Source organism: Polypterus senegalus, chromosome 9, assembly GCF_016835505.1.
Source record: "Polypterus senegalus isolate Bchr_013 chromosome 9, ASM1683550v1, whole genome shotgun sequence".
NCBI lineage: Eukaryota > Metazoa > Chordata > Cladistia > Polypteriformes > Polypteridae > Polypterus > Polypterus senegalus.
The window spans coordinates 8,111,568-8,127,382 of record NC_053162.1 but is presented as its reverse complement, the minus strand read 5'-3'; the positions used below and the strand labels follow the sequence as shown (position 1 = coordinate 8,127,382).

At 42.3% G+C, this 15,815-nt stretch overlaps 1 protein-coding gene across 8 annotated transcripts in view; it reads right to left on the bottom strand.

Annotated features, from left to right (window-relative positions):
- Positions 1 to 15,815, bottom strand: part of dnm1a (dynamin 1a) — a 471,312-nt gene that overhangs the window by 61,583 nt on the left and 393,914 nt on the right. For 7 of the 8 annotated variants that reach the window (XM_039762667.1, XM_039762670.1, XM_039762673.1 and 4 more), the window contains 4 exons: positions 13,243 to 13,352; positions 9,530 to 9,641; positions 4,098 to 4,109; positions 451 to 621 (listed from right to left, as the gene is read on the bottom strand). In XM_039762667.1, the coding sequence (XP_039618601.1) occupies positions 451 to 621; positions 4,098 to 4,109; positions 9,530 to 9,641; positions 13,243 to 13,352 (405 nt within the window). The remainder of the gene's footprint in view (positions 1 to 450; positions 622 to 4,097; positions 4,110 to 9,529; positions 9,642 to 13,242; positions 13,353 to 15,815) is intronic. The other variant, XM_039762669.1, reaches the window with a different exon arrangement.

Genomic DNA, 15,815 nt, shown 5'->3' with positions numbered 1-15,815 from the left:
AGACTTCCAGCACAATACCAGTGCTTGCCATCTATAGAAGTTTTCAGATGACTCCCCCATCATAGGTTGCATTAATAAAGGAGACAAGTAGAGGAGGCTTGTGGAGGTCTTAGTCTTGTTTTGCAGGGAGAACAACTTTAACTCAGCATCAGCAAGACAAAAGAGCTGGTGATGGACTTCCATTGTGCAAAGGACCCTCTGAAACATGGGAGTACTTTGAGGTTATAAATCTCATCATTCTGTTGGCAGGTCACATGATACTCCAAGGTTCTCATGATACATTCTTAGCAGGAGAGGAAGCTAGAAACCTTGTGTTACGATGTATAAGTGTCTTTTTCAAATACCACTGCAATTAAGATTTGAATTTTGTTTGGAGATTCATATTCTAAATAAGCAAACCACACAAGACACAAGAGTGAAATGATCAAAGTTTCTACAGCAGTAACTTACGTTGTTGATCATGAGGTGCATGATTGTCTTGGGCATGAGGTCTCGCACTGTCTTGTTGACGATTGCCATGTAGGAATCTACCAGGTTGCGAATGGTCTCCACCTGACGCTCCAGCTGGGGATCCATGGAGTGCATGAAGCTGTCTGATCCATTTTCCTCAGTTTCGCTTTGCTAGTTAGTGATTTGGGAAACAAAACAACAAAAAAAAAACCAAAAACAAACACAGACAGTTGAGACCAAGACCACAAAATAGCAGGTTGCTTGTTAATATCTGATCTCTACTGTTCAGCCATGCTAACATCTTGACTTATTGAAAACTTACTGATGAAAGTAGAATCTTGAGCTGACTCCAGAAATTCTTGAACAAATATGGTAGGAGATAATTCATATTTCTAATTCCTTCCAATATGCTGGAAGCAAGAATACCTGCCTGTGACAACTCAAGTGAGAACCAGCTAGTCGATTTCATTGATGTAGCTACATAGCTATCTTCAGGGGGATGCAGCACCGCTAGCCCACCAAATGAAAGTGATAACAACTCTGGAGTTAAACTGTCATGCAATAACGTATGTGTCTCAATAATGTGAGGACAGTGAATAAAGGAGGTCCTCATCCAGGGGTTGGTGGCAGGATTGACACTCCAGCCGCTGTAAAAAACCACACACTGTTCTAGTATGGTGCTGAGGTGTCACCTGCTGCACTAGGGTCCCAATCCAGGTGGTTTGTCATGTGGTGGGTGCAGTAATGTGATATCGGCGTATGCACCCAACTCTCTCTCTTTCATCCGATGTGCTCATTGGTCGTAAGCACAACCTTTTTTTGGGGGGGTCTGGGGGGATTGCTGCTGCGGACAGTATCATCTATTTTTTTTTCCTCCCACAGCCCTGAGAATCCGCCCACTGAGGACAACTGACCGTGCATACATTTCTGTCCCCACGCTTTTTCTATACAGTCCCCCCATTTCAGGGTACATTAGTGTTTGGAACATCTGTTAAAGCCATCATATTTAGGGCTTTGTCACATATCCCTCACATGAAATGACTTCTTGAAGTCTGTGAGTCATAGACATCACCAGGTGCTGAGGATCTTCTGTGGTGATGCTCTGCCAAGCCTCTAATTCAGCCTACTTGTTTCGGGGGGCTTGTCTGCTTAAGTTTTCTTGTCCGCATATGGAAGGCCTGCTCATTATTGGATTTAAACTGGGTGACTGGATTGGCCATTCCATAATTTTCCATTTTTTAAGCTTTGAAAACTCCTGTGTTGCCTCAGCAGAATGTGTGGATCATTATTTTACTGTAGGATGATGTGCTGTCCACTGAGTTTGGAGCCATTTATGGGAACTCAAGCAGCTCTGCTAATTCTACACATCTCAGAATTCATTGTGCCACTGCCATCAGCAGTTCCATCACTGACCTCCTGAAGACTGTTACTGATCTGCCCGAGAGGCATTTGGGGCTTTTTATTGATGATAGTGAGGACTATTCTGTACTCGGCAGTGGGGGTCTTCCTTGGCCTGCCAGCCCCTTTGTGATTACTGAGCCCACCAGCGAGTTCTTTCTTCTTCATGATATTCCAGACAGTTGATTTTTGGTCATCCTAAGGTGTACCCAATGTCTCCAATGGTTTTATTCTAGAGTTTCAGCTTCAGCTTCTTTCACTTTCATTGGCACAGCTCTTGTTGAACAATGGCAGCTACAGACTACAAAAGGTAGAAGCAGGCTGAGGTGTCAAATGAAGCCATGAAACACACCTGAGTGATCACAAACACCAGTGACGCCAATTGTCTCAAACATTATGGTGCCCTGAAATGGGGGAACCGTTTTAAAAAAGTGTGGTGACCAAAATGTCTGCAAATCCACTTAAATGAATGCCTGCAATGTGCCTTTTAATCACAAGTCTGAATTGTTTGATTTGTAACTTTAAACTGTGGAGCAGATGGGAACAGCAAGGAAAAATGGGACTTTGTCCCAAACATGAGGAAGGGCACTGTATGTGTCTGTTCAGACCAAAGTGTGTGTGTATATTTATTTGCTTACTCGAATATCTACCAATTAATGTATTTATCTATTTGAAAAGCCACATTTCCCCCTTAGTACAAATAAAATGAGTTCATTTTTTTTGCTTGTTTGTTCGCTATTTCGATCTATCTATTTAATGTTCTGATCCTGGCGACTATACTAAAAGTAATATCTATCTATCTATCTATCTATCTATCTATCTATCTATCTATCTATCTATCTATCTATCTATCTATCATATAGTGCCTTTCATCTATCTATCTATCTATCTATCTATCTATCTAGTAATACAGTGCCTTTCATATCTATCTATCTATCTATTGGTGGAAAAGTATTGGTGGGCATCAACAACATGATCTTATTATTGTGTGGAGTAGGAGGAGTGTAAAGGGGGAGTAGTGGTGGTCTGATACATGGCTCTTTTGTTTTATTCTGAAAATTGGGCTTGTTTGTCATTTGACTGTGTATATTTTTAATATTTTGTTTTATGTTCACAATAAAGGTAATTTTAAAAATAAACTATCTATCTATTATATAGTGCCTTTTCTATCTATCTATCTATCTATCTATCTATCTATCTATCTATGTATGTATCTATCTATCTATCTATCTATCTATCTATCTATCTATCTATCTATCCATTATATAGTGCCTTTTCTATCTATCTATCTATCTATTATATAGTGCTTTTTCTATCTATTATATAGTGATTTTTATATCTGTCTATCTATCTATCCATTATATAGTGCCTTTTCTATCTATCTATCTATCTATCTATCTATCTATCTATCTATCTATCTATCTATCTATCTATCATATAGTGCCTTTCCTATCTATCTCTGTTGTACATTGAAGTTTTATTTGAGATTTTTACCTTGAGTAGAAGATTCCACTTTGATAAACACTGAATATCAGTTAACACAGACATGCACATGAGCATTAACGTAAATGTTGTTCACATGCAAAATCCAAAAGAGCATGCAGCAGTTGTGAGCCACAGATTACTTTCAATCTCTCTTTATTTTGCATGTTGTTTCCAACTGACAACAGAATTACAAGGCTGTACAAAGCAAACAAGACTACATCTGAGTGCAGCAGGATAACACTTAGAATGGAGTTTTAAAGGCTTGCTGTGTGACCCACCGATTTGCTTTTTAGTATGTAATAGTAATATTTCCCTCTATGGTGCCTCACTATGATTTTGAATGCAAAGTCAGAAGCTTTTCTTTCTGTTTAAATTTTGCCTCCTTTTTAGTTGTTCTGGTTTGTGTTCAGACCATAGTGTATGTGTGTATTTATCTTTTATCTTTCTAATTGATTAAAGAGCTTCTGCAAAAAGCCAAATTTACCAGTGGGGACAAAGTAGTGAGAAGTCATTTAAAATGACCAGTCCATGCACTTTATTTGAAGCATCGCTGGTCATATTAAAGTATTTTACGAGCAGAAAAGCCCTTGTTAAAGTCTGTTACTGTACATACTGCGGCAGTAAGTGATAAATTGACACACTTATGGGAACCCAATTCTGAAGTGTTATCCGATGCATGATCATAACTAACAGTGGTGGAAAAAGAAAGAAAGAAAGAAAACATTAAGCTCCTAATGCACATTCCATAGTAATAAAGCACTTACTTTATCCTTTTCCTGTTATTTTTTTCAAGAGGAGCAAGAAAAAAATACAAAAGAGTGGCATCATTTAATCTTTTTTCAATGAAGATAAGATAAAGCATGCAGTCTACGTAGTGTATGAGTGTCATAAAACATTTTTGTTTTTTTGCAGAGCAGCAGGAAAACACCTTAAAACAGCCATGACAGTTCATTCCTGCCTAACTTTGATGCTTTGTGCTTACTGCTTGCTCCCCGTTTTGACGTCGTCTTCTTGTTGTTCAGCTGATTCCTTTCATGGCCTACCTAGGATGCTGTTCTATTTCACCGTTCCTACCTGCCTTCATCTCACACCGCTGGTATTACCTGTCTGTGCCCACGTATTTAGCTCAGGCCTCAGGCACATTTCAGGAAGTGAAGGCACGCCGGAGGTTGATGGTGTTAGTTTGTGGTGTCACAATAACATAAATTGCCAGCCAACTTTCTTGGTCGTTTTTTAAAGATTTGCTCACATTATGTCTCTTCTCTCTTTCTCTTGGGCAGGGGTTGAATTATGGTTTGCTAAATTTGACAGGATTATATGGAAGTTTGCTTTCTTCAAAAAAAAATACAAAAAAATAAACTGACATCCCAACTAAAAAAATGTTCAAGGCAGGGATGGAGAAACACAAAACTACAAACCAAGGAATTCTAGGTGGGCATGATTAAAATAGGGCAAAATGACCCAAAAGTGAGCTTATGGGGTCTGCTGTCCTAGCCGGAGTGGCCATTTTTTCGATGTCGATGTAATATTTGAAATGCTCAGTCTCGTTAATGTGCCAATAAAGTTAATTGACGCCTCTTTTCCAGCAGAGAAGCTTGGCTCATCTTCTCTGGGCTTGCTGCTCTCCTTTGCCTGGAGTCTATGAAGGGACTCGGAGGAAGCGGATTATCTCAGCACCGTTCCACCGTATGTTGATTGTGTTGAAGTTCACAGGTATGAAAACCAGAAAAGCATGGAGATGGAACGTGAGGCACCATAACGGGCATTGAGGAAACTTCAGAAGTTGCTTCAAGATGTCACGTTTTGTCCCTCAATGGTTGTATGTACAGTAAAATGCGGCCCAATCGGAGGAGCGCTACAGTGGAGGGTCACTACTCTGCAAATCTCGCTTACTGTTTCATGTGACCTGCAGACTCGGCTCACTTATTCCTTGTTGTTTCTTTCCCAACTCCACTTTGCTGTAATGTTGTTGTTTTCTTAACCTACTCGCCCAAAATGGCGTCACAGGGAGATGTCCAGTGTTATTCCAATTGGAATCAGTGTGGTTTTTTTTTTGCTTTTACAGTTTCATTGACAACAAAAACTGCTTTTTGGAAAACAGACTAGCGCTGCGTTCTCTCTCTCAGCGTGTTTTATTGATCTAATTCAAATTAGAAATTGCATTTAAAAAAATGTCAGAGTGGGCGAGACCTGCTCCTGTGCTTTGCTAAGGAAACTGGGAGCAGCTAATTTGCTACTACAGTACGGACTCTCGCCATCAGTCAGTCATTATCCAACCCGCTATGTCCTAACTACAGGGTCACGGGGGTCTGCTGGAGCCAATCCCAGCCAACACAGGGCGCAAGGCAGGAACAAACCCTGGGCAGGGTGCCAACCTACCGCAGGAATTATGTGTATATTAGTATGTAAATATGTGTGATTAATCATATATCAGGGTATACTATATATTAAATGTGTGAAGATATGTATGCTTAATCCAATGTAAGGATATTATATATAATACATCCATCCATTATCCAACCCGCTATATCCTAACTACAGGGTCACGGGGCTCTGCTGGAGCCAATCCCAGCCAGCACAGGGCGCAAGGCAGGAAACAAATCTCCAGGCAGGGTGCCAGCCCACCGCAGGGCACACACACATACACACACCAAGGACAATTTAGGATTGCCAATGCACCTAACCTGCATGTCTTTGGACTGTGGGAGAAAACCCACACAGACACGGGAAGAAGTGAACCCAGGTCTCCTTAGCGCTACCACTGCGCCACCCTTTCACCATCAGTGCCCTCCATAATGTTTGTGACATTGACCCTTCTGCTCCACAGTTTCAAATTACAAATCAAACAATTCGGACTTATGAATGAAGAGCAAGCACATTACAGACTTTACATTTATACATATTCAGGTGACCCTGCTTCTTTCAGGGCACCATGTTGTCTGGACACAGCAATGGCAGGTCTATTAAAGCCGTTGTCATATTTAGGACTTTGTCGCATATTTCTCACCTGCAGTGACTGCTTGAAGTCAGCCATTCACAGACATCACCAGGTGCTGAGGGTCTTCTCTGGTGATGCTCTGCCAAGCCTCTCATGCAGCCATCTTCAGCTCCTGCTTGTTTTCTCTTCAGCATATGGAAGGCCTGCTCAGTTGGATTTAAACTGAGTGACTGGCTTGGCCATTCAAGAATTTCCCAGTTTTTAGCTCTGTGTGGCCTCAGCAGTCTGTTTGGCTCATTATCTTGTTGTATAGGGTGGTCCAGATCTAATTATGCAATTTTCATTATGCTATAACTTACTAAGTTTATTACATAGAAAATCACCCGAAAATTCCCGGACCAATGAGAAGTAAGCGAACTGACGACATGAAGAATCGTCTTCGCACCGAACTAGAATCATCCCCGCATAAATAAATCAAAGTCATCCAGACGATCTGGATCTGCATAATTAGATCTGGACCACCCTGTAGGATGAAGTGCAGAACAATGAGTTCGGAGACAATCACTGGAACTTGAGCAGATCAGATGTTTCTACACACCTCAGAAATCACTAAGCGGCTGCTGTCAGCAGCTCCATCATCAATAAAGAGAAGTGTGCCAGGATCTGTGGCAGCCATACATGCCCAAGCCATAACACCCCCAGCACTGCCATGTTTAACAGATGATGTGGTCTGCTTTGCAGTTCCTTGTCATCTCCACACTTTGCTCTCACCATCACTCTGATGAGGTTCATCTTTGTCTTGTCTATCCACAAGAACTTTTTACCAGAATTCTGAAGACTCTTTGAAGTCCTTTGTCACAAACTGTCATCTGGCCATCCTGTTTTTGAGGTGTCCATCTTGGATTGTGTCCTCTGTGTTTCCGTTCATGAAGTCTTCTGCTGATAGTCATCTCTGACACACACACACACACACACACACACACACACACACACACACATCGGCCCCCTGAAGACTGTGTATGATCTGTCAGACAGGCGTTTTCCTTGACCATAGTGAGGATTCTTCGGTCATCATCAGTGGAGGTCTTCCTTGGCCTGCCAGTCCCTTTATGATTCCTGAGCCCACCAGTGTGTTCTTTCTTCTTCATGATATTCCAGACAGGTACTTTAGCTCATCCTGAAGTTTTACTGATGTCTCTAATGGTTTTATTCTTGTTTTTCTGCCTCATGATGGCTTCTTTGACTTTCATTAGCACAGCTCTTGTCCTCCTGTTGAACTCCAAAGGGGAGAAGCAAGCTGAGGTATCTTATGAAGCCATGAAACCCACCTTAGTGATCACAATCACCATCCATCCATCCATCCATTATCCAACCCGCTATATCCTACAGGGTCACAGGGATCTGCTGGGGCCAATCCCAGCTAACACAGGACGCAAGGCAGGAAACAAACCCTGGGCAGGGCGCCAGCCCACCACAGAGCACAAACACCTGTGACGCCAATTGTCCCGATCATTATCTTTTTTTTCTTCTTCTTCTTCCGGCTGCCACAGCGGATCATCTTCTTCCATCTCTTTCTGTCCTCATCATCTTGTTCAGTCACCCCCATCACCTGCATGTCCTCTCTCACCACATCCATAAACCTTCTTTTAGTCCTTCCTCTTTTCCTGCGCACCGTTTACGTCACCAACAAGGGCCAGTGGGAAAGGATGTGATGTCATAGCCACGCCCCTTCATTTAATTTGGAGTACGTTGTGTAGTCTCAGGTCTGATATTAGTAGTAGTGCAAAGGGCTCGTTTAGCTGCCTTTCGGACTTGCAAACAATTGTAAAAATGTAAGACTTGGATCAGGGTGAAATAGTATAAGATAATAACTAAGCATTTTTTTATTTTTGTAACATCAACAGTCAGTTTTTAGTTGATGGAAGCTATTGACTCTTCTTCTTCTTCTTCTTCTACTGTTGGCTGCTCCCGTTAGGGGTCACCACAGCGGATCAACTTTTTCCATATCTTCCTGTCCTCATCATCTTGTTCTGTTACACCCGTCACCTGCATGTCCTCTCTCACCACATCCATAAATCACCTCTTAGTCCTTCCTCTCTTCCCCTTACCTGACAGCTCTATCCTTAGTACCCTTCTCCCAATATACCCAGCACCTCTCCTTCACACATGTCCAAACCAACGCAATCTCGCCTCTCTGACTTTGTCTCCCAACCATTCAACCTGAACTGACCCTCTAATGTCCATCCATCCATCCATTATCCAACCCGCCATATCCTAACTACAGGGCCATGGGGGTCTGCTGGAGCAAATCCGCGCCAGCACAGGGCACAAGGCAGGAAACAAACCCCGGGCAGGGTGCCAGCCCACCGCAGGACACACACACACACACATATGCCAATGCACCTAACCTGCATGTCTTTGGACTGTAGGAGGAAACCCATGCAGACACTGGCAGAACATGCAAACTCCACGCAAGTGAATCCAGGTCTCCAAACTGCTAGGCAGCAGCGCTACCCACTGCGCCACTGTCCTGCCCCCTCTAATATCCTCATTTCTAATCCTATCTTGTCCCGATCATTTTAGTATCCTGAAATGGGGGGATTGGGAAGGACCATGTAGAAAAAAGTAAGCAAATCCCCTTAAAGGAAAGTCTGAATTGTTTGACTTGTAATTTTATACTGTGGGGGGGCTATCAAAGAAAGCATGTGTCTTTGCCCCAAGCATTATGGGAGGGCTCTGTATTTATTTAAGAATGAGTTTATTTATGTTCTTTTTTATGCTTTTATCACAAATGGTTTTGACTCTTTTGTTAAAAGATATGGAATGGGACAATATGGGAGAACGGACGCACTGCAAGTTCACTTTTTTTTAAATTTTTTATGTACGGGACACTTGTGTGTAGTTGAGTATGATTTCTGACATAAAAACTGACCCAACCAGACTTTTCCTTAAAAACGTTGCTATAATTTAAGTGCTGTAAAGTGGAGCTTACCACATACTCAGCTACACAGATAAACATGACAGGCTAAGCTCCGATGCAATGACATATACACACATATTTATTTTTTACTAACTTATTGTTTTTTGGACTCTGTAAAATAAAAGATACAAGATTAAAAAAAAGTCAATTGACCCCCAAAAGCTTTTGTTTTCATGTGCTTAACAGCAAACAGGCATTACGGTGGCTTTGTGTCCCGACTTTACACACTAACTGCTCTCCCTGAACTCCCACCCACAAAACACTAAGCCGAGACGTACCGCAATGCGCTCCGGATAGACGCCGGCACGAAGAAATGACGCTTTCCAGCTGTCAACTTCTTCCTGAGTCTCGCAGGCCAACTCCAACTGCCGGTAATCCTTGTACACATTCCTGTAAACAAACAGCAGGAGGCGAACACGTTTCAGCTGAATGGCGCACCTTATTGATGTTAGAAAAACACATTTTCAGTCTGCGTTATCCCAGATTGTGATTCCTCAGAAGACCTTGACCCACTTTAGGGTAGGAAAAAAAACAAAACAAAAAAACAAAACAAAGAGCAACAACAACCTGTCATCATTCGCCAAGTCATCTTTCTATTGTCTTTTCTGCTTTGGTTTCCATTGTCTGCTACTGATCAGCAGTTTGGACAAATCATTTATGTTAGGCCTGGCAGAAAGTGACTGGCTTAGGCGGTGTTTACTATATGTAAAGAAGAATGTGATGCCCACCCCGGGTACCCACAGGGTGGACTAGGGTGAGTGAGGACACAGCACAGCCCCTTATCAGAGCAAAAAGTGCACAGTTCATTCGAACAGACAATGTTCAAAAAGTGCACCGCTTCAAAAGTCTTCAACCAATAATCCATAAAAAACAAACGTGCACTGGAAGAAGTAAAACCAATAAAGTCAATAAATGATTAAATATCTAAAACACAGAATGAAACCAAAGTCAGGATCAACTTCTTTCCCTCTCACTTCCCAGTGCTCCACTCTCTTGTCTCCAGTGGCTCAATCACACGGGTCTGAGACCCCCGGCGCAAACAGCCCACCATCCGACTCCCATCCCAGCCACTTTGAGCCAGGCCCCCTCATCTGTAGATGGGCAGTGTGGCATAGCCGTTAAGGTTGTGGGTTCAAATCCCACTGCTGACGCCACTGTGTGACCCTTAGCAAGTCACTTGACTGGCCTGTGCTGTAATAGGAAAAACTAAAGAAATGGAACCCATTGGATCATAAATGTTGTAAGTCGCTGTGGAAAAAGGTGTCAGCCCACTATAATGGGTATAGAAAAGAACCCCCCCCTTTGAAATATTCCCATTTTTTTTGCTTTACAGTCTTAAATGAAAACACAGAAACCAATATTTTTTCCAGCTTTACTTACTCAATGCCAAAGTGAAAGATATCACAGCTACAGTACAGAAGAATTTTAAAAAATCAAAACCAAGAAATACAGTAGTACCTTGAGATAAAAGCGCCCCAACATATGAGTTTTTTGAGATACGACCCGACACTAGGTTGATTTTTTGCCTTGAAAAAATTCGAGATATGAGCCATCAAAGAGCTTGTCACTGCACATTCAGAGGAACTGACGACGGAGGAGTTGACGGAACTACAGACGCAGCAACATACAGAGGTTCTGCAAGAGTTTGGTATCGCAGATGAGCCAGAGGTGGAGGAGCTTATCTCTTCGACTGAGATAAAGGAAGTGTTGGCAATAAAGTTTCGGAACATCCTGAAAAAGTTGCAACTGGTCGTGCAGCGGCGCAATTTAATGACACTCGCCTAACTCATTTCAGAAACCTTCTAAAGGGTAGGAAGAAACAAAGCTCCTTGGACAGGTTTCTATGGAAACGCCCTGCGAATGAAAGTGATGAAAGCGTGGCTAAAAAAAAAAAAAAACAAGTGAAGAAGAAAATTAAGTTAGGCAAAAGTGAAGTGAAAGAAAAAAATAATACAAGACGCTAATCGGCTCCGCCAACATCTGTTTTTTTCTTTCGATTCTCTTTTATGTATTAGGTTTTATTTTGTTTGTATACAATATTTGTTCATTATAAATACATTTTTCTTATGTTGAAAACATTTAACAAAAAATTGGGCTAGTTTTTTGGGGGCTGGCACAAATTAATCTAATTTCAATTCATTTTAATGGGGAAAATTGATTTGAGATACGAGCATTTTGACTTACGAGCTCGGTCACGGAACGAATTAAACTTGTATCGCAAGGTACCACTGTACTGAGATGTATAAAGGATCACCCCCACATCCTAAACTTAATCAGGTGTCAGTGCCCACCATTTCCACTGCGGTTACTGGCTTCCTTCCATCTGTGATCAGTTGTGATCGGTGTGATTAGTGAAGATGTTCCTGGTCCATTCATTCCCTTGCTTGGTAGAGCAACTGACAGCAAACACCTGACTATGGGTGGCAGGCCATTTTCAAAAGATCTCAGGGATAGAGTTGTGGACAGACATAAGACAGGAGATGGAGACAAAAAAAATCTCAAAGGGTTTATCAATCCCAAGGAAGTCAGTAAAGTCCATCATAAAGAAGGGTTTGGTACGACTAGGACCCTCCCTGGATCCTTCAAACTGGATGGAAGAACAAGGAGGAAACCGGTAAGACAGGCTACCAGGAGGCCAATGGCCACTTTGAAGAAGTTACAGGATTTGATGGCAAAGAGTGGTCATTGTGTGTATGTGACAACAATTTCACAAGTGCTTCACAATTGTGGCTTGTTCGGGAGGGTCACACTTCTCAAGAAAGGCCACATTAAGGCTCGTTTGAGCTTTGCCAGAATGCACCTTGAAGATTCTGATGCCAAGTGGAAAAGGGTCTTCTGGTCAGATAAGACCAAATTCAAAGTATTTGGCCTCAGTACCAACGGTCCACCAATGCAGCTCACCATCCACAACACACCATACCTACAGTAAAGCATGGAGGTGGCAGCATCCTGTTGTGGGGGGCCTGGGGCTCTCATTAGGGCAGAAGGAGAAATGGAGAAAACCTGCTACCCTCTGCCAGAAAGTTGAAGATGGGCAGAATGTTCACCTTTCAACACGGCAACGACCCGAAGCACACACCACACTTAAAATCTGTGAAAAAAAATCTGAAGATAGCAGACCAAAAACGCTCACCGTCCAATGTGACCGAACTTGAACAGTTCAACTGTAAAGAAGAGTGGGGGGGCAAATATTACTCAATCTAGATGTGCAAAGCTGATAGAGAAGAATCAACAGACTCAAGGCTGTCATTAAAGTAAAAGGGGGGTCAACAAAATGACACTGACATTGGGGGGGATGATCCTTTATTAATCTCAGTAGGTCTTGTTTGTTTTTTTTTTAATAAGTCTTCTGAACTGTAGCTGTGATGTCTTTCACTTGGATGTTATAGGTGGCACTGAGTAAGTAAAGCTGGGAAGAAATATTGGCTTGTGTGTTTTCATTTAAGGCTGTAAAGCAAAACAAATGGTAATATTTTGAAGGGGGGGATTCTTTTCTATACCCACTGTAAATAAATGTAATGTTTGTAAGTTCAACAGGACCCTCTGGAGCCCATGGTCACCCCCTGCTCCTAGCTACTCAGTTTGTGTGCTCCTGGAGTGCCATTCCTCCATTGCAGGGCATCCCTGACTGCTTTGCCTCCTCTCCATGGCACTGCCCTGACTACCTAATCCTGTTCTCCAAGCTTTTCTTTTCCTTCATTTTTCCTTTTTTTTGTCCCACCAGACCAAATCCTCCTCAGACATTTCCACAACACTATAAGTGCAGGAGCTTTAAACTAACCTCGGTGCACTAATGAGGGATGACTGTGCCGATTGTGCTCACACACAGAAACAAGAGATCAGCCAGTTTCTCCATTAAGTACTCTGTGGCTGCACAGCTTTCCTCCTGCACACTCACGAAGTCATGAGGCGCACCATTCTATTAAAACACCCGCATCTGCTCAGATCCACCATGGACCCTGGACAGGCTTCACCACAAAGAACAACTAACCTTTGCTCAGTGTTGAAGAGGGCAAAGATGTGCTTGCTGGACATGAATCCTTTTTCTACATCCCTGAGCTTCAGGTTGTCCACAGGGAGCATATACTTCTTTTCTTTTTCCTGTTAAAGAGATACATGTATAAGTGAAAAATAGAAAAAAAAAAGCAAATAAAACAAAAACAAAACAGAAATCACAATTTGCATAACTGAAGCTGACTATAAAAAAACAAAACAACATGAAAAAATCAATATTTCTAAAATTCTGTTTTTATTCCCAACCATGGGTGCCCGGGTGCAGGATGGGACTGCAGGGGGTGTGAGAAAGAAAAAGACTGCATCATGATTCGGCCAAATGGAGTGAGGTGCATTAGTCGATTTGGCAAAATAGAGTGAGGTGCGTTAGTCTGACTTTATCGTCGAGATTCAACAAAATTGAGTGAGGTGCGTTAGTTTGACTTTATCGTCGTGATTCCGCAAAATTGAGTGAGGTGCGTTAGTTTGACTTTATCGTGGTGCATTCAACATCTTGCAGTGCGCCACACACCCCTTTCCAGTGACCTCATGACCCCCCATGCTTTTCCAATCCGTCTACTGACTTCATAGGAAGAGTCACCAGAGTCACATGAGTGTCACTGCCAAGGTAAGTAAACCTCTTGATGAGGTCAACACTCTCTCCACAGACAGACACACTGCTGATAGCCGTGCCCAAGAGGTCATTAAAGGCCTGGATCTTTGTTTTTTATCAGGACACTCACAAGCCCAGACACTGAGACTCCTCACTCAGTCTCTCGAGCGCTGTGATCAGAGCCTCCATTGACTCTGTGAAGATCACAGCATCGTCAGCAAAGTCAAGATCTGTGAATCTTTCTTCACCAACAGATGCCCCACAGCCGCTGGACTCCAAGACCTTGCCCAACACCCAGTCCATGCAAGCATTGAACAGAGTTGGAGCAGAACACACCACTGACAAACCCCAGAATCAACTGGGAAAAACACAGTGATCCTGCTTCTACTCTGCACAGCGCTCACAATACCAGTGTTCAGGCCGGCCATGATATCCAGCAACCTCGAGGGGATCCCACGAACCCTCAGGATTCCATAGGGCAGCTCGATCAATGATTGTTGCTTCCTTGGATTTTTATCATCCATCTACCTGAGTCCTGGTTTGAGGCTTTTAGATTATTAATCACCCCTTCATTTATACGGTCGAATTAGCAGCAGGCAGCACCACAAGGCATTTAATAAAGTAAACAATCAGGTAACCGGAATAACTGAAACTGCCCATACACTGCTACAGTGTGCAGTACAGAGAGACAGACAGTTATGAAAAATTATTACATAAGACACACTCATTACTAGATATGATAGGCACTACACAAAGGATAAATAAACAGCATGGCCACGGAATATAAAGTGTACACCGACATAGTGGAAAACAATAAAAACAAACTGCAAACCAGTTCACCAGTCCAGAATACAGAGAGCTGACATAACAACATAATTAATGTAATGACCAAGAGGAGACCACTAAGTCCATCAAGCCCGTTTATATAGCTAAGAGTTAAGCTGTCCCAATGGCTCATCCAGATCCTTCTTAAAGGCTTTCAAGGTTTCTACTTTCGAATCTACGTCGCTGAGGTTTGTTCCAGATTCCCACAACTCTTTGCATAGACAAGTGCTTCCTAGCATCACTCCAATTCCACTTAATTTCCACTGATGTCCTCAGATATGTGAGTCACCATTAAGGTAAAAGAATTCTGCTGGATCTACTTGTAGCAGCGCTATGTGATTTAAGAACTTCAACTCCCGGCAGACCCTGCTGCGGCCCTGACTGGACGTCTGAGGAGAGTGCAGGAGCTGCTGGGGACAAGATTGGCCAGTAGGAGCTTTGAAGAGAGAAGCCGGCTAGTCAGTAAGGAGGTTCGGAAGTCTTTGTGTCAGTGTTCACTCGTCTGTGTGGCCATCATTATCATCTACCTTTGGATTATTGCTTTGTCTGGGATCACCACACCTGTATGGAATATGGACTGCTTTGTGCCTGATTGGTTTTCGTTCTTCATTGGAGGGAGTGTTCCCAATCTCATCACCCCTCAATGTATCAGGAATACCATTAGGATCGTTTTACATTACTTACAGTGAGCTGTTCTCTGGAATATCGCTTCTGCATGATTTCCATATCCTCAGTTGTCATTTCATATGGACAGTGTATTGGACTTTGTGTTTATCATACGTGTTGTTGTTTGCGAGTTTTGTTATACAGTGGTGCTTGAAAGTTTATGAACCCTTTAGAATTTTCTATATTTCTGCATAAATATGACCTAAAACATCATCAGATTTTCACTCAAGTCCTAAAAGTAGATAAAGAGAAACCAGTTAAACAAATGAGACAAAAATATCATACTTGGTCATTTATTTATTAAGGAAAATGATCGAATATTACATATTTGTGAGTGGCAAAAGTATGTGAACCTTTGCTTTCAGTATCTGGTGTGACCCCCCAATAACTGCAACTAAACATTTCCGGTAACTTTTGATCATTCCTGCACACCGGCTTGGAGGAATTTTCGCCCATTCCTCCATACA